At 36.7% G+C, this 22,731-nt stretch overlaps 5 protein-coding genes across 6 annotated transcripts; 4 read left to right on the top strand and 1 right to left on the bottom strand.

The window, feature by feature from the left end:
* Positions 152 to 1,748, top strand: LOC109708726 (basic 7S globulin 2-like). Its single transcript, XM_020230545.1, has 2 exons — positions 152 to 1,128; positions 1,303 to 1,748. Exons 1-2 carry the CDS (start codon positions 152 to 154, stop codon positions 1,574 to 1,576), a joined length of 1,251 nt encoding a protein of 416 aa, XP_020086134.1. The 3' UTR covers positions 1,577 to 1,748.
* LOC109709567 (vesicle-associated protein 2-2-like) lies at positions 5,035 to 10,172 on the top strand. Of its 2 annotated transcripts, none has more exons than XR_002216139.1 (8): positions 5,035 to 5,347; positions 6,844 to 6,914; positions 7,330 to 7,411; positions 8,162 to 8,277; positions 8,361 to 8,696; positions 8,939 to 9,001; positions 9,300 to 9,433; positions 9,824 to 10,172. XR_002216139.1 is itself a non-coding variant. In XM_020231864.1 (8 exons), exons 1-8 carry the CDS (start codon positions 5,299 to 5,301, stop codon positions 9,932 to 9,934), a joined length of 906 nt encoding a protein of 301 aa, XP_020087453.1. In that variant the 5' UTR covers positions 5,041 to 5,298; the 3' UTR covers positions 9,935 to 10,172. The 2 variants fall into 2 exon arrangements, 1 of the variants encoding a protein (XP_020087453.1); XM_020231864.1 differs by having other exon boundaries at positions 5,041 to 5,347; positions 9,356 to 9,433.
* On the top strand, positions 11,689 to 12,188 carry LOC109708725. Its single transcript, XM_020230544.1, has 2 exons — positions 11,689 to 12,052; positions 12,166 to 12,188. The coding sequence occupies exons 1-2, from the start codon at positions 11,689 to 11,691 to the stop codon at positions 12,186 to 12,188; spliced, it is 387 nt and encodes a 128-aa protein (XP_020086133.1).
* LOC109708724 lies at positions 14,001 to 14,498 on the top strand. Its single transcript, XM_020230543.1, has 2 exons — positions 14,001 to 14,379; positions 14,476 to 14,498. The coding sequence occupies exons 1-2, from the start codon at positions 14,001 to 14,003 to the stop codon at positions 14,496 to 14,498; spliced, it is 402 nt and encodes a 133-aa protein (XP_020086132.1).
* On the bottom strand, positions 17,868 to 21,971 carry LOC109708543 (E3 ubiquitin-protein ligase MIEL1-like). Its single transcript, XM_020230333.1, has 12 exons — positions 21,814 to 21,971; positions 21,427 to 21,514; positions 21,269 to 21,307; positions 21,113 to 21,145; positions 20,962 to 21,039; positions 20,808 to 20,851; positions 20,455 to 20,495; positions 19,951 to 20,033; positions 19,790 to 19,881; positions 19,609 to 19,678; positions 18,917 to 18,958; positions 17,868 to 18,241 (listed from the first exon to the last, which is right to left on the bottom strand). Exons 1-12 carry the CDS (start codon positions 21,879 to 21,881, stop codon positions 18,116 to 18,118), a joined length of 804 nt encoding a protein of 267 aa, XP_020085922.1. The 5' UTR covers positions 21,882 to 21,971; the 3' UTR covers positions 17,868 to 18,115.

Here is a 22,731-nt window from a genome sequence, read left to right as displayed (position 1 = left end):
CTTAAGCTGTTTGAAAACAGTATTTTTTTTAATACTTACATTTTCACAACTTAATCACCATCAACAATCTCACCACCCTCAACTGGGCATATCTATTAATATCCTCCCCTCTATATATGACTCCCTAATTCCTTCCACCCCTATCATCAAGATGTCTCAATCTCATTACTCTCCTCTCTTACTCACCCTTACCACCTTCCACCTTTTTATCATCTCCACTTCACTCCCTCCCACTTTTGCCCAAGCCATTCCCATAAATACCCTTGTAGCCCCCATACACAAACACTCCCCCTCCTCTCTCTACACTCTCACTCTAAACTTCAATAGCCAATATGTCATTGACCTCACCACCCCCACCTTATGGTCTTCTTGTCCTTCCAACCATCCAACCACACTTTGCAGCTCCCTGCAATGCGCCGCCGCCGCCCCCCGTCAATGCACTCGCCTCCGGGGGGGCGGCGGTGACGCTGGGCACTACCCCTGCACTTGCACTGCGTATCGGTCGGCCCCCACGACCAACAAATGTCCCTACGGGGACTACTTAACCCTAACCTTGACCCCGATCATTCTCTCCGGCCCGTCTGTCGTCTCCTCTTGTTCGACCAACAATGCGATCCACCCCGCCCTACCGGTCGGTGCAACCGGCATTATCGGCCTCGGGAATTCGCAGCTGAATTTTCCGTCGCAGCTCTCTGCGCAGCTCAAAATCCAGAACCAATTCGCCATCTGCCTCCCGAGCACGACTGCCGCCCCCGGCGTCGCATTCTTCGGATCGACGAAACCGTTCCGCCTCCTCCCCCCGGATCTTCCGGATCTAACGACGCTTTTATCATACACTCCGTTGATCAAAAACCCTAAGAACCCTAACGGCTACTACCTCGACGTCGAGGGCATTTTGGTGAATAACCAGCCCGTGCAGTTTTTGGAGCGTGTTCTCGAGTTCGACTGCCTCGGCCACGGCTGGGTCGTGATCAGCACGACCGTGCCGTACACGACGCTGCACAGCCGCGTCTACCGCCCGTTCCTCAAGGCGTTCGTGCGCGCCACGAGCCGCATCCAGTGCGTGCCGAAGGTGAAGCCGTTCGATCTCTGCCTCAACAGTAGTAAACTGGGATCGACGCGGATGGGGTACGTACGATAAAACAACCGTTGTTCTTCAAAAACTTATATTATTTTATATTCTACAAAGTTTATTATATGGTGCGGTTGAAAAGATTCGAATGCGGAACTTTTACTCAGATACCATAAATAAAAAGTGACTATTGCAGAGAGAACGATATTTTAACATTTTATATTTTACAGATACGGTATAGCTCAAATAGACGTGATGCTGAAGGGAGGGGAAAAGTGGACGATATTCGGCCGGAACTCGCTGGTGCAGGCGGGGCCGGAGGCGGCGTGTCTGGCGTTTGTAGACGGCGGGCCGCGGGCGGAGCAGGCGGTGGTGGTCGGGGGATACCAGCTAGAAGACCATCTGCTGGTGTTTGACCTGGACAGGTCTAGACTCGGGTTCACTGGTAGCTTGCTGGGGATTCGGACTGGGTGCGCCAGCTTCAATTTTACCGTTGGGGTTTGAATTTTAAAATAAAATTGCTAAGATGCAGTTTTTCATTAGTGGCCGTTGCGTGGAAGTTAGGAATGTGCTTAGCTGTATGATTGGTTCAAGAAGAGTAAGAAACTCTTTGTTGACACTCCAAACATATCCACAATATAATAAATACCCGCACTTCAAAAAAAATATTATTATATGAAGCATCTGTTATACCAATAAATTTTATAATTATTTTTAATTTTCCGATACTCTACGGCATCAGGACTTCAAAAAATTCGAACACTTTTAAACATCAGAATATATTTTACTGGTGTTGGTATATACGTGACGACTTTTTATTTACCGACGCTTTCAAAATTAATGGTAAACTATTTTGAAACGCCTTTAAACATCATTAAACGCTAAAAAAAATTCTTAAATATTAATTTTTTTGTAATGAAAATACAATAAGATAAAATTTTGTGAGACGCGTCTTACTAAGGATGCGCGCGCCACTTCCTACCGTCGGATAACATCTGCGTTTTAAAGATTGATGAATGGGGTTCGGACCAATTTGGGCCTGGTTAATTTGGATTTGGGTTTATCTTTCGAATCCGGCTTCGAATCCATGTAAATGGGCATGGATTTGGGCTTCACATTGCGTCTGGCCCAAACCTGGCCCTAAAAAAGATATTCAATTCTTAGATAATCATAAAATAGTACTTTCCCTCCAAACTCGGTAGGTACATCCAAGTACTACCAAAAGAAAATTAATTGATCTATAAATATATGGTGTCAAAAAGTATCTACTTTGTTTGCAGCTTTTGATGGTTAATTGGAACCTTCAAATGGTTACATTGGGATGGTGGAATAATTAAAAGGAGACAGCTTTACATTACAGCTGAGCTTTTATCTTAACTGTAATTAAGTGTCTTTTCTTTGCTTTTCATAATTAGAATACAATATCCATGATAACACTCACAAAAGATGCTTCTAAAAGTGCGAAGTCTTTGTTTCTCTCCTTTTAAAACATCATATTTGTGTGTTGGAATCAATCTAAGAACAATTTGAGATCCACGGAGAAAGTTTTTTGAGTAGGCACCTTAATGCGTGCACATCATAAGTGTATATACGTGTATCATAAAATATTCTTTATGAACTACCAGAAAAATCTGGTGGTCAAAAAATGTGCAAGCATCGAAAGATAAAGTGACTTTACAAGCACCAAGGAGATAAATTTTGGGCCATTATCCATGATTTAATTTGTTTTGCTTCTGAAATAAAATATTATAGTTAGAAAATTTGCACACAAACTGCAGAATCCTACTACTGCTATTCAATTAACTGCTTAATTTTTAAACAAAATAAACAAATGTTTCAGCTTGGTCCCAGTTATAAGACAACTAAATCCAAAAAGAAATTAAGTACTATATGTTGTAGTTGATCAAAATCCTTTGTTGTTGACTTGGGTTAAGCTAATCCAAATCAAATTAAAGTTCCAACCACTCGCTTAATTAAACTGCCTAATTGGCCGATTCTCCTCCGCAACCAGAATTATCCAACCACAGAGGCGCTTTTGGCTTCATCAGCAATAGTTAGTAGATCCCCTACAAGACAATATGTAGAATTTTACTACTTCCTGGTCACATACAAAATAAGAAAAAAATAAAAAACATGTTTAGTTCCCAAAAAAAACCTTTGCTTTTGCTCCTACCTGCAGTCTTTTTAACACTAAACTTGGTAATAAAAAATGCCAAAAATTTGCTCAGTAAAAAATAAAAAAAATATGATATTTAATTTTTTTTTAAGAAAAAAGGTAGCACGCTACCCACTTCATTTATTGAATTGATAAACTAAGCTACAGAGACAAAGCAGTTAGAGCCTCGGAGGGAAAAAAAAAATGATATTTATTAGATTGAAAAAGAAGCTTAACTTCTGAATTTCGAACCTCACTGCAGACCTGAAAAAGTTGTTAAAAGGATTTCAATTTAGTGTTTTCTAAATTTGTGCCAAATTAATACTTAATTAAACAATACTTTAGGTGCATTTTCTTTTTTTTTGTGGTTGCCACTAGTATGTTCAATTTTTGAGTTTGCAATAAGTTGGTTAAATGGAGGAATATGTTGTTATTTTTAATTATTTGTTTATTTTTCTATAATTGCAGGCTACAGAGACTTATAAATACAGGTCGTGAAATCTCTCCATCTAGCTACAGAGATGATTCTTGACGTGAAAGCATTTCATTCATTGTTCATATAATTCTGAAGCTACTGTCATGAACAGCAAATAAAACAGTTTTGTATATATCAAGGATGTTCTCTATTAAATTGTTATTTCTGATTCTATGTTTCAAAAGTGAAGTTAAATATAAATTCTTAATAAATAATAATCAACTAGAGTAAGCGATGATGAGTGAGTGTGAAAGACTAAGGCAGCGTTTGGTTAGGGGATAGGGATAGGAATAGGCCCTTATCCCCCTTTTTATATCCAAACACTAATTTTTTTACTTGAGAATAGTAATTCTCGGTTATCCCTACCAACATTTTCATTTTTTATATAAAATTATCTAAAATTGTTCTTATTCCCGGGAACAACCTAATTTTCATCCAAATACTATTTTTTTTATCCCCATACTTGTACCTATACCTGTAATAATTAGTTCTTACTTATATCCGAACCAAACGGTATCTAAGGTTATAGCAATTTTTCCACAACCGGTGCTGGAGCTTAATATTTTTCCAATCCACATATTGTAGTCCACACGTCAATTTTTGTAGTCCACATCATTGAAATCTTTCTCACCCGTAAGAAAACAACCTCTCTCTCTCTCTCTCTCTCTCTCTTTCTCACCCGTAAGAAAACAACCTCTCTCTCTCTCTCTCTCTCTCTCTCTCTCTGGTCGTCTAAACCCCCAACCACCACACTTCAATTCCTACATACGACGATGGAGCAACCTACAACGACGTGCTCACCAAACCCATATATCGCTGCTATTACCGTTTTACCCTTCAAATGACGGTACGTATCCCGAATCACGGAGGGCAAAATCGTCATTTGACGGGGACGAAAAGGACACGTGCCGGTCACCGGTCGCTTCTCGTCCGGAACAGGCGACTGGTGCAACCGCCTCCACCAGTCCCTACGACACAAGTAATTTTCCCACCGCCCAATTCAAATTAAAAAATTTAAATTTAAGCTAAAATTTCTGTGACAAAACAAAATTACGGTGTTAAAAAAAAACACGAAAACTAACGTAATAGTAAAGAAACGGACCATCCGGTGCCCGGCCTCTCCCTACCGTCCGATCTTTCTCACCGAACGAAAATTCAAAACCCAGATGTGGGTCCCACCTTCATTACACGTGTCGAATATTCATTTGATTTCTACCGTGTTTCACCGAAGCGCCAAATCTCCGGATCCTGTTTTACTGTGGTAACGCCGTAACGGCAAGTCGTGCAGTAAAATTCACTTCGATCCCGCCCCCCCATCCTCTCTAATTTCCGAGAGCAATAAAAGTGTCGGAAGCATCATCGTTTCTCTCAAATTCAGTTCCAATTTGGGGGATTCTCACCCCTTTCGCCATTTTCGTCTCCTTCCTCTTCGTCTCCTTCCTCCTCCTCTCCCCATCTCGAGCACTATTTAGGGTAGACATTTCCATGGCCGGGAGGTCGTGATCGATCCCCTTCGCTTACTAGTCAAGAGACGTTCACTTCCGTTTCTGCTGGCCTCTGGATCGGGATCAAACGAGGTGTTTGTCGAGCGTAGAGATGGGGCAAGATCTCGTGGAGATCCAACCTCGGGAACTCAAGTTTACTTGTAAGTTGGTGCGAGATTCTGTGTTTTTTTTTTAATAGCGATCGGTGATTTAGTTGTGTTTTATGTGAGCGAACGCTTCGGGGGGGGATTGGGGATTGAGGAGTGGAGCTGATTCTTGTGGTGTTAGGCTGTTGTTGTTATTTGATTTGGTTTTGGGAATTTATGGTGATAATGGTATATAGTTGGGTTAATTTTGTAGGATTGTTCTCGAATCACTTTGCAATTTGCGTAGTGTGAGTTGATTGAATATTAGGAGTAAAATTTGTTAAAGTAAATGCTTTAGGATTGATATATTGATGATTTGTTACAACTGTTTAAATTTTTTTTGTAAGATTTATTGTTCTTCTGTATCAGAGGGGTGATTGGGAGAGGAATTTGGACATATTAAGGATTGTATTAGTAAATGATAAATTGTGCCTTTTTGGAAATATACAGCCGATTTTGACGACGTTTACATATTACGTTGGAGAAAGAAGAAATCCATTAGTGGTGAAGAAAGAGCTGTACTCTTTATCTTTCGACTACTCATTTAAAACTTCCATCCAAGTATCATATATCCTACATCAAAAAGTTGTAATATTTTTCACCAATTGCTTAACAAAAAGCGTTTTCTTTGTTGCAATTGTAACATCTCTTTGTTTCCTTAACCATTCATATTCTGTGGGTCAGAGTTTTGAAATCAGAGCAACTATATAATTTTTCGTTATTTTTCTCTTTGCTTGGGCGTCCTTGGTCTACTTGCTTTGGTTTTCCATTTGGAGAGGTCAAACTGTCTTGACACATGCTGGTCGCGAATAGCAATTAAACAGTCGTAATAAATGTTGCAAGTAAGATATATACGTTTATAATATTGAAGCATGTATTTGAATGGGAAAAAAAAGAGAGTAGCAAAGGAAGTGCATTCAAAATGGAAATAGATTTTGTCAGAAAAGAATAAAAGTGTGCAGCGAGCTAAAAGGGTAAGCATGGGCAAGAATGAGTTGCTCTTTGCTTGCTTGAGGAAGACACTCTGATGCTTTCGTATCCAGTTGACTCTGATACCTATCCCATAACTTTGCGTATCAGTATTTCATGCTGACAAATTATAATCAGTATCCGTTCCACATTCTAGATATGGAAAACAGGGGAAGAGTCCTTTTTAACTCAATTTAGGAAATTTTGAGACTTTTGTTAGCGGTAATGGATATGCTGCAGAAGCTTGCACTTGTTAAAAATCTTGCTTTATTAATAGCTTTTTACTCACCCATGGATACTATGTCAAGTGGTTTAGCCAATATTACGGAAGTGCTGTTCACTTGGTGCTAATTTTTTTCTGCTATCCTCTCAGGTCGTATGCTTATTTACTTGTTGTATCAGCCGAGAATCCAGAGATCATGAACATTTTATCTTAATGTGCTTTTCTTCCGAATCTTTTTTCTATTCAAGGAATCAGGATTCGGTGTCCATTTTATAACTTGATTTATGACTGACAAAAATAGTGCTTTTTTTGTTGCTAGTTGAATTGAAGAAGCAAAGTTCGTGTTCTATCCAGCTTTCTAATAAATCCAATGAATATGTTGCATTCAAGGTTCATGTTTCTCTCTCTTTGCCTTCTCTTCACATTTACATTTTAGAACATACAACTGGAAGGACCTGCAGAAGTCCATATGTTATATGTTTTGTTTTGTAGTTTGAGCCGTCCCTTGTAAAACCTTATGATTATTGCAAACTTCTCAATTTTTGTATTTCAAAATCTGAAGTTCTAATTTACCACTCTTCCTGATTTTCTTTCAGCTGTAATTGCTCAATCATCATGTTTCTTATAGTTTCTGTTGTCTTTCTCTTCGCATTAAAAATTACTGTCTTATTAGCATTGGCTTATGATTGAATTTAGTCTATGCAATGTTCATCAATAATTTTTATCATCACAATCATATAGTGCAATTTTGTATTTTGCTTGTAGCATCGTGAATTCGGGATCTAATTAATCTTACATTGTCCAGGTTAAAACTACATCTCCCAAGAGGTATTGCGTGCGGCCAAATACAGGGATCATATTTCCGAGGTCGACATGTGATTTTACAGGTAGAATCTACTTGTATTACTGTTTTCACTCTTGTACTTTAACTGGAGACTCCTGTTAAAGAAGCTGAAACTTCTTGCTAATTGGAAGGCATCTTGATCAGTTGGAGATGTCCCATTTACTCTCAATACATTCAGATAATATGATAGCTACTTTATGTTGTGCTGATCATATAATCTTGTAGCTTTAAGATATCTTATTTTTGACTTTGTCTTCCATGACCCTCGTAGTTAATCCATGCGGTTCTTACCTCATTCTAATTTATATTTTAACTGGTTTGACTGGACTTCTTGCACTGCAGTACAAAAAACTATGAGGCACCAAAAAAGTCTCTATCATTCTTTTGTTTTGTTTTGGGTGAAAGGTATCTAGTGTTACATAAACCCTCAAAAATGATTTGTATCTATGGTGCAATGATGAGGAGTTGAACTAGAAAAATGATTAAACAACAAAAATGTGTTTGCCATCGGAGGAAGAAAACAAAAGAAGATTATGTCATACGGTTCACGAAGCGTCTGTTCCAAATTTCTTATTGAGTAGTTAATGCCAGTAAATAATTCCTCGCATTACTGTCAGCTCTCATTGTTGCCCTCAAAATAAACTTATAATTTATTTCTTTCTCTGGGAACGTTACCATATTTGTTGTGCTTTCTCTTGTTAACTCTCTCAAGTTATTATTCAAGCAGAATGGACCTCCTTCTTCATGGTTGCTTCATTGCTTGTTCATAATTTGTTCATTCATTTCAATCTAGTTACTATGCAAGCGCAGCGGACAGCTCCACCTGATATGCAGTTGAAAGATAAGTTCCTGGTTCAGTGCACTGTTGTCCCATACGGTAGTAAAGATGAGGACATTGTACCTGCTTTCGTAAGTGCATAGATCATTGTTTCAAATCGTTTCTTTTTCCTTTCTCTTCCCTCTTATGAATCTCACTGGTTTTCATTTTGCAGTTCTCCAAAGAAACTGGCAGATATATTGAAGAGAGTAAATTGAGGGTTGTCCTTATTAGCCCACCACACTCTCCAGTATTACAACCTATTAATGGAGCTTTGAATCAGGAGCCAGCTTTTGAAGTTCCTGTATTGAAAGAAACTCCTGTTGTGAAAGAAACTCCAGCTATAGAAACTCAAGAAACTCAAACTAGAGAAACTCCAATTATTCCAGAAGAAATTCCTACTGTTTTAAAACAAAGTTCTGTTGTTTTGAAGGAGAGTCCTGTTTCGAAAGAAACTTCTGTTTCAACTGATAAAGCATTGAGCAAAGTTGAGAACTTTCACCTGTCACATGTAAGATCTCTTCTCTTTGTTTTTCTCATTCTTTTGTTCTCTTTATATGGGAAAAATTCAAGCTTCATTTCAGCGTGATAATTGCATGTTACCTCAATTCTGTTAAATTAGTATGAAGGTAATTGTTGTGCTTGATTGCATGAATTCAAGCTGAAAATCCATTTGTGGTAAAGATTCAGTTTGAACAAATTATAAATGTGGTTCTTTTGCTTATCTCTTCAACTTGCTGTTTTCCTTTGCAGGTTACAGAAGATGTTCAGAATATGAAGGCAAAGCTTAACAATCTTGAATCAAAGCTAGATGAGGTCAGTTGATCAAGCGGCGGTTTATGTTTTCTTTTTTGTTCTAATGCAACAACGGCCTTGATATTAAATAGGTAGTATTATTCCTTGTTGCCAACCTTGAAATCTGGTAAATATCGTGGTTTAGTTACTTTTAGTAAGGATTCATGCTTAGGAATAATACATATATGTCATCAGTTAGAGCAGGTAATGTGAGATATGCATGGGCGGGGCATCTAAGCAATTAACAAAGCTATTCAACTGCTTAGTTGATTATTTTTACCCAATTATTTCTCCTTTTATCTCCTTGTGATCACTTCAGAGAAGACATCTTGAAACAAGATCTGCACAATCTAAGGTACTTGCCCATCTTTGCAGGCTGAGCAGATGATCTTTAGGCTGAGGGAAGAGAACAAATCAACCATTCAGGAGAGGGATAAGTTGCAACGAGATATGGTGAGTTATTCTATGTAGTGTTAAAAAGTTAAAGAGTGTCACCTTCCTATGGTTAAGAGTGAAACATGGTATAAAAGGAACTCTGGTCAAAGTATAAGGATGTCAAGGTATGATGCTTTGCAGCAATGGGTCCTAAACAAACAATGAGAAGACTAAAAGAGGACATTGCTGAATCACCCCGAGCGCGTGCGCGTGCGCGCACACACACACACACAAGAAAAAGACATGAAAGCCAGTCTTGTCAATCAGCCTCTGATCCACAATATGATTGATTGTAGACATAGTATTTACTTAAAAATGTCTTACAATTTACGTTCTTCTTACTTCCAGTTCATTCTTTTTCTCTTGTTTTATACTCTTGGTCTCTTATACCATCCCCAATTCGTTCAGGTATTTCTGAAAAGGAAGTGTGCAGCACGGGCTCAAGTCGGCTTTCCTTTATCGTTTGCAATATTCATGGCACTTGTCGGCATGACACTTGGATTCCTATTGCAGTTATAAATAACGCCGAAACATGATTCTGGTTGACTCCGATCTGGACAGTGCATTATGCTACAGTAGTTGAGATTGTTAAGTGGTCTCCTGCGACGGCCCCGACTAATCGGGGCATGTTTTATCTTAATACTTCTGATGGTTTTGCATCAGATGGAAGAACATGTGTTTTGGTCATTTGCATGTAAAGAATACCTTTCATTTTGTATAGAGGGAGAATTCAGTAGTTCATGTTTTGGCACCCTAACTTCGGATTTTTTTTTTTCGCTTTTTCTGAACTTCGGATCTTTTTTTTTAAAATCTGGGCTTATCTTGCGTTGTACACCAACTTTTATAAAAGCTTCAATTCCTCTCGAGACCTCTGATGCCTTTGAAAACTAAACTCGATTCTATTTTTGTTAATTTGATAAAAATAATTAATTTATTAAATTTAGATTGATTACTGTTGGATTTAAAAAGATTTCTATGTTAGTTGATTAAAATCAATTAAACAAAAATAGTTCTAAGTTGAAGGAGATTTCAGAAATAAGCAGTAGTTGCCTACGCTAATGTAGATACTAACTATTAAACTTTTTGTCACTTACGCTAGAAACAGCTTTGACTCTCTCTTCATGCATGCCATGCCACATTTTGTTTGCCTTTTCTTCTTTAAATTTCCTGTAGCATTGTGACAGGAGAAGTTAGATAGATGGATCGTGGGCCTTTGCCTGGTTGGGCTCCAATTTTGGGACCAGGCTTTGGCGGCTTCTTGAACTAACAATGTCAACTGGGTCTGCATTGGGTCGGATTTTTAAAAATTCGAATCCGAACCCGAAAACCAAATTAAAACCTGTATCGGTACTTGAATCCGGCGGGTTTTAAAAATTCATACCGTTGAATGAAAATCTAAGAAATAAAAATTATTAAAAATTTTATATATTATATAGATAAATAAAAATAAATTATGTATATATATAATTTATTCGGGTTTGGGTTCGGGTTCGGATCAGGTTCGCGTTCGGGATTGGTAAATAATATTTCGGTTTCGGATTCGAATAATATTTCGAATATCCATATCGATTGACATTCCTAATTAATCATTGTTCAGAATTTCTCGACTTTTATTTCATATTGACTAATACAAAATTAACCACATACAACAGAAGCTATCGCCAAATAATCTGTTTCAACATCTAAAACAAACTCCTTCATGAACTTATATTCTTGACAAGCTCGCTAAATAAAGAATAATGCTATGTCCAGCCCATTTTTAAGAATATATGAGAGTAGTTACTATTTTTGAGCGTTACATGCACACCATTATGTAAGTTATATAAATCATCTCTTGATAATATGGTTTATCAGTCGTATTAATTCTACTTTCATTTACTCTCTAAAAAATATATATAATATTAATTCTTAAGTTAGAAATTAAAAAAGATGCGGTTTTAATTGAATGAGATTCACACAATCCAAGCTTCATTTTCACATATCTATTTTTTACACCATTTGGCAACAGCTCCATGGGCAAAAATCCTTGGCTTTTGTCTCCATCCTCTACTACTCTCCTCCACCTCATTCAATGAGGCCGAATCTCAGATACAGTTATACTTCCCATGCAGATATTTTCCTCTATGCCACTAATAACACCTATAAATACCCATATATAGAACTCCTCATTCACATCACACAAACCAAACAAACAAAAAGGGAGAAAACAAAGAAATCACTCATACCAAGTTTCCAAAAAGAAAAAAATTTCAAGCACTAATTAACAAGTGGATATGGGAAAAATGAGGATTCAGTGCCTGTTCTTGGCCTTGGCAATTGTTGTTACATTCTTGCTGCTGCACAGTCACCAAGCTGCTGCTGCTGCAGCGGAGTTATCGGACGACGAGGAACTGGCGAAGGAGGTGGTTTGCAACGGAGATTTGAAGAAACTGTTGTCCAGTTGCAAGAAGTGCATAAAGAAGGGCACAGACCAGGTCGATCCCAAGCCCGCGTGCTGTCGCACCGTTAAGAAGATAGATTTGCTGTGTATTTGCCAAAGTATCCCCCCGCGCTTCGAGAAGAAGATCGATATGGAGAAAGTCGTGTACATCGCGGAGAAGTGCGAAAAGCCGATTCCAAGCGGAACTAAATGCGGAAGTAAGCCTAGCTAGCTACTCATTTTCTTCTACTAAACACCATTACTTAGCATAGTTTGTTGTTTTTATTTTTTTGTGGTTTTACTAATGATATCAATATTGCCTGTGTTTCAGGTTATACGGTTCCGATGATTTGAGCATCAATCAAGAATTGGCTGAGAGAGAGATAGGCCTTAGTTCAGAAATAATTTACTATGGCTTAGAAAGTACTAATTCAATCAACAGTTGTAATCTTAATTGTTAGTTTTTCCTAAATGCTTTTCATGAAGTTGTTTTATCATGAAGTTGTGCTGTTACTTTGGGATTATAAGTGATCTTTATATATGTATGTGTGGGTGGTTTCCTAAACTTTCTATATTCTTCTTAATTAGAGCAATTAATGGATGGCAAAATCATCTCTCTCTATCTCTTTCTCCCTCTTCCTTAATTAGATTGGAATTATAAGAGGATCTGCATTACGTACGATAAAAGGTATTCTATTGCAGGATAATATAATTACGATGCAATTTGTACGGTCCTCTTGCATGGAATATAACGGAAAAGTATTTAACTATATATTTCTTTTCCAACTCTATTTAACCCAATATCTTAGATCGCCGTCAATATCAATCCATTTGAATACATACATTTTAGTTTTATATAAAAGTATATATGTCTTGTATAGGCTAATTAGTAGATGCAAATTCGAGGTGTACACGTGAACACACGCATTTGAATTTCGAAGGGGCATCTATGCCAAAAATAAAAAAAAGAAAAGAAAATGTGATTACAAAAGTTTTTGGACCCGTGTAATCTCGCCTATGTACCTATTTATGCTTTCAAATACGATATATCCCTGTTTAATCAAAAAAATCAAAAAAAAAAGAAAGTTTTTGGAGATAATATTAAGAAACATAATGCAAAATAGCATGCAAACCCCTCAAAATATGTAAGAACAAGTTAAATCTGACCCTACTACTAGTGGGTCAAAATTCTCTTGACTAAGCTCAATTCACTTAACATATGAAGGTTTTTATTAGATGGTCGATATAATTCGTAAGAACAAGTCATATATGTTGATAAATCACTAGTTTATCCACTTGTGATCACTTCGGAGAGATCCATACTCAATCCTAGCACCCAGATTGAAAAAGAAAAGTTGCTTTTATTTTTTCCCCTGATTGTAGTCCAAAATTTGTTTGTGAATAAGGTAGAGATTGGCTAATTTGTAGTCTCAAATCCAAAGCTCTAAATTTTAATTTTAATGCAGTGATTAATCATGGCTCCAATCAGCTCCTTGGAGAGCAGATTATTTCCAATCTTTATGTCGTGTTGACTAATACAAAATTAACCACATACAATACAAGCTATCACCAAATAATCTGTTTCCACATCTAAAACAAACTCCTTCATGAACTTATATTCTCCACACGTTCACTAAATAAAGAAAAATGCTATGTCCAACCCATTTTTAAGAATATATGAGAGTACGTAGTTACTATGTTTGGGGTTTACATATATCATTCTATAATTAATTAAGTTGTTTAAATGATCTCTTGATAATATAGTTTATTGTTCAATCGTATTAATTCTACTTTCATTTACGCTCAGAAATATATATAATATTAATTCTTAAGGCAAAAAAAATATGCGATTTTAATTGAATGAGATTCACACAATCCACGCTTCATTTGCACAAATCTATTTTTTCCACCATTTGGCGACAGCTCCTTGGGCAAATATCCTTTGCTCTACTATATATTCTCTCCTCCACTTCATTCAATGAGGCCAAATCTCAGATACAGTTACAATTCCCAGATATATATTTCCCTCTTTGCCGCCAATAACACCTATAAATACACATAAAACTCCTCCTCATTCATATCACACATCCAAATACACACACACACAAAAAATCACTAACAACAAGGTCCATTGTTTTCTTTAAAAAAGTAGAAATAAGTGTGAAGATGAGAAAAGTGAAGATTGAGTGCTTGTTCTTGGCATTGGCATTAGTCGTTTCAGTCTTGCAGCTTCACAGTCACCGAGCTGCTGCTGCTGCTGCTGCTGCAGCGGAGTTATCGTCGTCGTATGATGATCCGGAGAAGTCGATGCTTTGCAAAGGAGATCTGAAAAACCTTGCGTCCAGTTGCAAGAAGTGCATAAAGAAGGGCACGGATCAGCATGTCGATCCTGCAGCCCCTTGCTGCCGCACCATTCAGACGATAGATATGCTGTGCATCTGCCAAAGTATCCCCCCGCGCTTCGAGAAGAAGATCGATATGGCGAAGCTCGCGTACGTCGCGGCGAAGTGCGCAAAGCCTATTCGAAGCAAAACCAAATGCGGAAGTAAGATTAGTTACTCAATAACTTCTACTAAACACAATTAAAGTAGTGTTGTTTCTTTTTTTGGTATTACTAATGATATCACTGCCTGTGTTTCAGGTTATACGGTTCCCATGATTTGAGTATCAATCAAGTTGGTTGGCACACAGAGAGAGAGAGAGAGAGAGGCCTTTTATAATTCAGAATAATTTACTGTGGCTTTTAAAGTATAAATTCAATCAACAGTTGTAATCTTAATTGTTGGTTTTTTCCTTCCTGCTTTTTATGAAGTTGTGATGTTATTTTGGGATTGATGATCTTTATATATATGTATGGGTGGTTTCCTAAAGTTTCTATAATCTTCTTCGTTAGAACAATGGATTGGCGAAATCATCTCTCTCTCTCTCTCTCTCTCTATCCCTTAATTAGTTTGGAATTACACAAAGGGAGCATTACGTACAGAGAAAAAGTACAACAAAAAAATATTTTATTTTTCTAATAATACAACTACAATACAAGTTGTACGGTCTTAATGAGAATACGGAGAAATATTTAACTACATATTTCTTTTTCTAGAATGTTTAATCTAATATCATCCACAATCCCTAAAGCAAGTGACAAAGATCTAGTTGGTATCTAAGGTTCCAAGTTCGAATCCTAGTTGATTCATATTTCCAGCTAAGTTTATTTCTAAATGAAATAAATGAAGTGGGTAGCGTGCTACGTACCTATCTCTCTAAAAAAAAAAGTTTAATCTAATATCGCTAGATAGCCGTCAATATCAATCCATTTGAATACATTTCAATTTTATATAAAAGTATATGGCTAAATTATATAAAACTTTTCCGACAAAATCCAATTTTTCACTTCCCTCTGTCATTTACATCAGTATCCCACCCGATGTGGGATTATTGGGAGGCGTTACAAACTCTTTCTGTTTAGACCCTGACGTCCTCGTCAGGTCTAAACCCAGACAGATAAATAGATCAGGACCATAATTATCAGACGATGTGAGATTCTAGAGGTGGCTCCTACAGGTTCAAGAGGTGGCTCCCACCAAATCCGTTAGTATAGCACTTTACCCCGTATAGCATTTAGCTCTCACACTTCCGGCTAATATTCGACTCTGATACCAAATGTAACGATCCAACCTGCCATCGATAATAACTGGTTAGACCCAAACAACCGGCTCAAAATGCTTAAGTCCAGCTATTATTACTAGCGTGCGATACCTCATATAAACTGATCGGAATCAATATACCATCCGATGTGAGACTAGTAGGGGAGTTACAGTATATATAGTATTATTATTATTATTCATGAACTTATGTACTTGTGTATGTATATCTTCATTAAATTAGAAGTATTACTTAGTGTACCTAACATATTTAGCTAAGAATTTGACGATTAGTTCTAATATTTTAAATTTGAAATCTAAGTGCTTCATATTTTTATGCTGAATTTATTTCTAATAAAAAAAAATCGGCAACTTACTATCTTTCTCTCAAAAATAAATAAATAAATAAATTAGGAGTGTTGCAGTGTCCACTCGGAGGAGTAGATTGGAAAACTATGTGAACATTTAATTACAATATTATAGATTTTACACACTGTTAAAAGAAAATAATTATTTTATCATGCATTTTACTTTTATCTACTTTTTAGGAGTGCATATAGTGTTATTGAACAATTTTAAAAAAAATTAGTGTTACTGATTTTTTGCACTTTTGAAAATTAAATATAAAAAATTCCCCTTCAATCTTAGTGGTGTTACCACGTTACTCCAATTTTAATTTTTTATCATTCATAAAATATTTTAAAAAAACTCTTAAATATCATTTCAAAAGCCAAAGCATGGGTATCTTATATAGTAAGAAGAGGAAAATAGTTTCTATATATATTTTCTCTCGTCTTTCAATAATCAACTTATTGTAGTTACTTTAAAGACGTGCTGCATATAAAATAGGTTAAAATATATAAAAATTATTTGAACTATAAACCATTTTGATTCGACTACTAAGTATTTCAAAATTTTGATTTTATTATCTAACCTTTCAATTTATTTAATTTGACTAATTTGATGACTCTTCGAATATAAAGTTTTGGTTTAGATTTTATAGTTTCATAAATTACATAGAATAACTAATTAAACTTGTAAAGATTTGAGTAACTCTTTAACTAAACTTATTAAAAAGGATAAATAATAACTTATATGAAAATTAAGAAGAGTTTTATGCTTAGTTTCATTTTTCTTGATATATTCCTGGGTGTTTCCTGCATTTTCCCCAACTTGTTTTAGTCAAATGAGATTCACACAATCCAAGTGATATATCAGTTCACCAAAAAAAAACAACACACACACACACACACACACACACAGATTACCATATCTACTCTTTGGGTGGGAATCCCTTACTACTACTTAATGAAGCCAAATCCCAGATATACAAATCCTTTAAAAATAGCCAAAAAAATTTTAAAAAAATCTTAGCTATGTATACATCACAGAACCAAAACATATATACATATAGATACACATCACTAGAGAGAAGAGTACAAATTAAAAGTCCAAAAATTTCAAGTACTAACAAGAGATCAAATATGGAAAGAGTGAATGCCAAGTGCTTGTTCTTGGCCCTGGCAATAGCTGCTACAGTCTTGTTTCTTCACAGCTGCCGAGCCGTGGCGGCCGAATTGTCTGTGGATGAGGAACCGCAGGTGAGGTCGTCGAAAATATGTCACGGGCACCTGAGAAGGCTATTGCGCTCCTGCAGGCCGTGGATAAAGAAGGAAGGCGAGCCAACAGATCCCCCGGACTCGTGCTGCACTACACTTCTGATACTAGATGTGCCCTGCATCTGCCGCGACATCAGCCCCTACTATCTGAGGATCATCAGCATGAAAAAGTTTGTGTCGGTCGCGCAGAAATGCGGTCGGCCAATTGCAAAGGGAACGAATTGCGGAGGTATATATGTTACCTTATTTGTATATCCATGTTGTTTCATTAAACATCACTTAGTTAGCATTGGTTTGGTTTGGTTTGGTTTGTTGTATTAAGCATGATTTATACTAGTGGTATCTTTATTCCTGATTCAGGTTACATTGTTCCAAGGGCATGAGTATCATCAACCTGCTGAAGAGAGAAGCCTCTGAAATAGTTTACTATGAATCGAGTATTCAATGAGAAGTTGTGATCTTACCATTTGGATATTCATCCTGCTTCTAAATAAATGGAAGTGTTATGAGGTTATACAGAGATGGTGATCTTTCTATAATGACTGTGTAAGTTGGTTCTTCAGTAATGTTGAAGTGATCTTATGCAACGCATGCTTTGTCAACTTATTTTCTTATTATCTATAAACATAATCTGCGAAATAATCTCTCTCTGTTACTAGACATACTGTATCGGAGTTAAAAAAAAAAAAAAAATCACATGTCCTTTTTTGTGCGGATCGGATTGGGGAGGTTGCAGAGAACAAATAATGTTGTAGTTTGAGACGAGACACGATACAAAAACTCTGAGAACCAACTGATGAGCCATTATTTCACAAGTTCATCGTATTAAGCTGTAGTACAAGAAATACTTCAATACAGAGTTCAAATACTGTAGTAATGCACTGCTATATGAAATGAGAGCAATATTGTATAACATAACAAACGGCTATCTCAGCACACTCATCTTCTTTGTTTCCGCCTTTTCGTCTTTTCGTCCTTTCACCAAAGCAAGCATCAATGCATAATTCTTTGGACTACACTTCATCTAATGAGGGAGCACCGGCGGAGGAACCACGCGAGTGTTGTAGGATTGGCAGTGGCTACACTTTTGACCGATAATGTGGAAGAATACTTCAGTTGTGTCGTTGCAATCGTTGCAGAGGATCCACACCTACAAAGTAGTAAACAAATAAATGTAATAATTAATACCACTCGGAAAAGAAAATTTTGTGTTATATAGACTTCATCAGAAGCTTGCAGATGGATCAGTTCCTGTTAGGGCTTTCAGTTGTGTGCCAAGGCTGAAGGGGTACTATTTTTAAGTGTTGCGTGAGAGGAAATGCAAAAAAAAAAGAAGAAAAAGATGGTTGTGTTCAACTAAAGCTAATCTTTCTGTACAAAAATAAGAATCAAAACGGATGGTTGAAAACATGGTCATTAGCCTGGTACTTAGGAACTCTGTCAATTTGATACATACACTACATGGCATCGCCACACTCAAATAAGGGCCTAATTTGCCTGACTAGAGCTTTTGCAGTAAGTGTTGTTTAAATAGAGTTGTTCATAAAAAGACTAACAGTTATTCATTTCAAAATTGCCTAGTAGCTTCCAGCTGCTGCATGAGAAGCTTAAAGAAGCTTCTGCTTTCGGGGCCTAGAAGTCATTTTAGCTTCCAGCCACACCATAAGCTTCCAACTCCATGCTTGCAATATGCCTTGATGCTGCTTCTCGGTGAAGAGAAGCTATTCCAAAAACCAGTCTGAATAGACACTATTTAGATGATTATATCTACCAATTCAAGTCAACAAGTGCCATATCTAAAAAGTAGAGGAGAAAAATCACAGACCTTATTGTAGCGATAATTCTCTGGCATTATTGTTGCTTCTATCTGCAGAAAGTGAATCTTTTGGTTCAATGTTTGAACCATGTACATAAACTAATGTAACAATATGAGAGGTAGTCTTCAAACATGAAGAGAAATCCACATATACATCAGCAGTGTATATAAGATTGTGGAAGACTTTAAAGAGACTTAATTGCCTAAAAAGAGAGATCATTCAAGAAACCAAGAAAATAAAACGCAAACCATAGTAGAAGTTTTTAGAACTTGATTTTTAATGTTAAGAGATCTGTAAAATAATCAAAGAATATCTTATTTTCGAAGGTGCCACGATGAGGAAAAGATTCGCAAGACCCTGAGCAAATCCAATGTGTTCATTTCCAAACTACCAGGAAAAGGTAAAATTAAGCTAAAACAGTGGATGATTACATGTATAAGAAATCACTAACATAGTTTGGCGTAAACTATCATTGAATGCTAAATTAAGGGTTTAAATTGCTTCTGAGTGCGATGCCAAAGTTCATTCCAACAACCTAGTTACCTAAAATGAACTATTCAAGAAAGTGAAAAGAAGGGCAAATGCAGCGATGGGCCAACTAGTCGTCATAAATCTCCAAAAGATTAATGCTACAACAAAAGCGAATCATGCAACACCATTTGATAAAAAATCAATATCAAATTAAAAAAGTCTTTTGTACCTCCTCATCCAACGTCCTCCACATCCTTGACATGTCAACAACTGACTTGGAGCATATAGGACAAGAGAACCTGGGTGTGAAAACCAAAAATCATTACAGAAACCATCGTTTGTTTTCTTAAGAAGCAGAACTTTATAAAAGACGTGTGGTACAGAGTATTCAAAGGCAACAAGGAAATTACTTCTCATGCTTTATCATCTCGTAAAGACATTCAGCATGCATCGTATGGCCGCATCTGAGAACTGTTGTTTCTTTCAAAGAATCAAACAGGTACTGCATCACAGATTCTAGCAGTAAGAAATCCTTAAATTTTAAAAATTCTAAAAAGAAGTTGCTACACACCTCATAACAAATGGGGCAGTGGTGTCTCATCGAGTTTTCAATGCACGGATGATTATCACGCAAGCCAACAGAGTAGCAGGATCCTGTATATAATCAACAGAACAAATTCTCTCTTGAAGGTAAACCAGTTTGTAGCAATCTTGGTAAAGAAAGCTGGACTTCTAATATAAAAGCGCAAAATCATAACATCGTAAGTATCTAACATCTCCTATCCATACTTACATCTTATAGTTGGCCGACTAATTCACCAAAATATTCACTGGTACACAGTTATAAAGATATTCACTAACACACAATTTTGGGTCATAAATAAATTGAATAAAATTAAAACTGTACCAAAATACTTCTCACGTATTCTTTACATACATGTATCTATAGCTGTTGTACTTCTTTTGGACTTCGTTGAAAATTTCGCCAAATTCAAACTTCTCAAACTTATGACTATATTCTTGGTTGGTTACTCGTTCAAATTAAACCCAAGCATCAGAATGAAATAATACTTACCACACTTCTCGCAGTGGTAGAACCTCTCCTTGCCACCAACTCTGTTTAAGGATATCACAGAAGGAATTAGCTCAACATCAGTAATTTTCTTAATATAATTGGAGATAATAAATTCCTTCGAGAAAAAAGAATCGAACATAAGTAAACTGCATCACCGAGTCCTCAGCCAATTAGGATAGTTTCAGATTGGTTCCAAAATATTATCAGATTCGCAAAGTTTCACTTTTTCCAATGAGTTGCAATATCAAATTAACTAAACGACGGTTTTGAAAGAGGTGAGATTAAAACAGAATGCAAAGGCTAGGGACCAAATTGTAGCAACTAAATGGTTGAGGACCAAGCTGAAACCTAACCTGCAGATGCCGCAATCGTTGCAGTGATACTGTCCTTTGTCAATCTACATCGAAACACAACATCATAATCAAACAAGATGACAATTCAAGACAAACATACTTTTCCAGAGAAAAGAAAGCAATACGAGACGAAAAGAGAAAGAACAATCCTCACATCGTCGTCGTAGAATTTGCACACTTCGCAAAAGTACTCCCCCATATTGACCCCGCAATTTGCGCACACTTGCGCCACCTACAAATAACTCTGCGTCGCTATCAAAACTACATTATCATCACTTCTCATCACGACTAAGATCAAAACTTACCGGCTGCTCGGTGTCGCAAATAACACAAATTACCTGCAAAAGAAAACACATTCAGATTCAATTCCAAATGCCCCCACAACAGCAACAAAAACGAAAAAAAAAAAAGGAAAAAAAAGGTGACAGCGCACAAACAAATATTCGAATAAGAAAACGCACCCTCTGAACAGCTTGGCGATTAAGCTCGTGCCGATCTTTCTAGGCCAAGAGCATCATCGAATCCGACCAAACAAGCAATGAATTATGATAAGCGAATCAAGTGTTCGACGAAATGAGTGAGAGAGAGAGAGAGATAAATAGGAGGAGGGGGTGATTACAGTAGATTCGTTGTGGCAGTGGCGGCAGTGGAAGATCTCGTTGCAGCAGGGGGCTCGAATCCTGCACCTCCTCCTGTAGTGCTTGCATCTGAAACACCATCGACAGCATTGATTTAATCACCGCCACAAAACTCCAAAGATTTTGATTTTACAACCTAGCATTTCAAATCCTTTGATTTGATCATCATCTTGTGGGATCTCCGACGCTAACCATTAATCTCTAAAACTGAAGCCGTCAGAAATACGTAATCAATTCACTTAAAGTGTACTGGCACAGCACCAACGGAGCTCGACTATGATTCGACTTAACCGTCCTCACGTTATTTTGAACATAACTCGGCCCAAGCTAAAACTAAAGAGCGAAGGATTAGAGAATTAGAAACAAACCCAAAACCCATCTTTCCGATGCCCAAGCGAGAGAAGTCGGAAGAAGTTTCCATTGTCTGGGGCTTCATAGTGATAGGAAGACACACACAAAGAGAGAGAGAGTGAGAGAGAGAGAGAGGTGGGTGCTGAACCTTACAAAAGGAGTGTCATGAGCATTATATATCTCTGTAAATGGAAATGAGGAGCTTTGCAACCACGTCTCGTTGAGAAGTCCAATTTGTTGTCGCGTATTATTTTTATCTTATACTTTTAAAATTTAATTTTTAAAAAAATATTAGTATTAAAACATAAGATATTTTTATTATATTAGTGACTTAATCAGGATTATCTTGGCATTGGACTCTTGTCAATATTTTTAACTAAAATTTATTTAAATTTTTATAAATTTTAGGATGAAAGATATAAACCATCTAAAGCATTAAAATATGGTTGCTCATTTCTCGCAAGTACGAGAAATTATTATTTATACGTCCAAAAACTAGGAGTAAACCTTTTATCATTTAGACATCTTTTTGGACTTCTAATATCAAAATAAGATGAAATATTGATAAAACTCGTGTGCAAATATGCTACTTACATTGAAGAGAATAGATATGTAAGTTTTAAAATACAATACCGACGGTCTCTAGAGCAAGTGGCTAAGCACTTGGTGGTTGATACCGAGGTCTTAAGTTTGAATCCTAGTTGATTCACGTTTCTAGCTAAATTTATTTCTAAATGAAATGAACGAAGCGGTAGCGTGCTATCTATCTCTCTAAAAAAAAAAGTTTTAAAATACAATTTATGTTTTGTGAGGGTTATACATGCAAAAATGGAGGAGAGTTGGGGATTGGGTCGTTATCCGAGAAAGAAAAGATTAAAACGCATATGAGACGTAAAAGCGAGGGAGTGGGGAACCGTATCCCCAGCGAATAAGAA

This window comes from Ananas comosus, linkage group 4 (assembly GCF_001540865.1).
Source record: "Ananas comosus cultivar F153 linkage group 4, ASM154086v1, whole genome shotgun sequence".
In the NCBI taxonomy this organism is placed as follows: domain Eukaryota; kingdom Viridiplantae; phylum Streptophyta; class Magnoliopsida; order Poales; family Bromeliaceae; genus Ananas; species Ananas comosus.
This window is presented reverse-complemented; position numbering and strand designations above follow the sequence as displayed.

Coding starts and splice junctions, on each gene's coding strand:
- LOC109708543 (XM_020230333.1), bottom strand. CDS start 21,881: ATGAAGCCCCAGACAATGGAAACTTCTTCCGACTTCTCTCGCTTGGGC. Junction 21,040..21,112: donor TTTGCGACACCGAGCAGCCG/GTAAGTTTTGAT, acceptor AGTTATTTGTAG/GTGGCGCAAGTGTGCGCAAA. Junction 18,959..19,608: donor GGAGGACGTTGGATGAGGAG/GTACAAAAGACT, acceptor CACTTTCTGCAG/ATAGAAGCAACAATAATGCC.
- LOC109708726 (XM_020230545.1), top strand. CDS start 152: ATGTCTCAATCTCATTACTCTCCTCTCTTACTCACCCTTACCACCTTC. Junction 1,129..1,302: donor CTGGGATCGACGCGGATGGG/GTACGTACGATA, acceptor TATATTTTACAG/ATACGGTATAGCTCAAATAG.
- LOC109708724 (XM_020230543.1), top strand. CDS start 14,001: ATGAGAAAAGTGAAGATTGAGTGCTTGTTCTTGGCATTGGCATTAGTC. Junction 14,380..14,475: donor AAGCAAAACCAAATGCGGAA/GTAAGATTAGTT, acceptor CCTGTGTTTCAG/GTTATACGGTTCCCATGATT.
- LOC109709567 (XM_020231864.1), top strand. CDS start 5,299: ATGGGGCAAGATCTCGTGGAGATCCAACCTCGGGAACTCAAGTTTACT. Junction 5,348..6,843: donor TCGGGAACTCAAGTTTACTT/GTAAGTTGGTGC, acceptor TTTTGTTGCTAG/TTGAATTGAAGAAGCAAAGT. Junction 7,412..8,161: donor GTCGACATGTGATTTTACAG/GTAGAATCTACT, acceptor ATTTCAATCTAG/TTACTATGCAAGCGCAGCGG.
- LOC109708725 (XM_020230544.1), top strand. CDS start 11,689: ATGGGAAAAATGAGGATTCAGTGCCTGTTCTTGGCCTTGGCAATTGTT. Junction 12,053..12,165: donor AAGCGGAACTAAATGCGGAA/GTAAGCCTAGCT, acceptor CCTGTGTTTCAG/GTTATACGGTTCCGATGATT.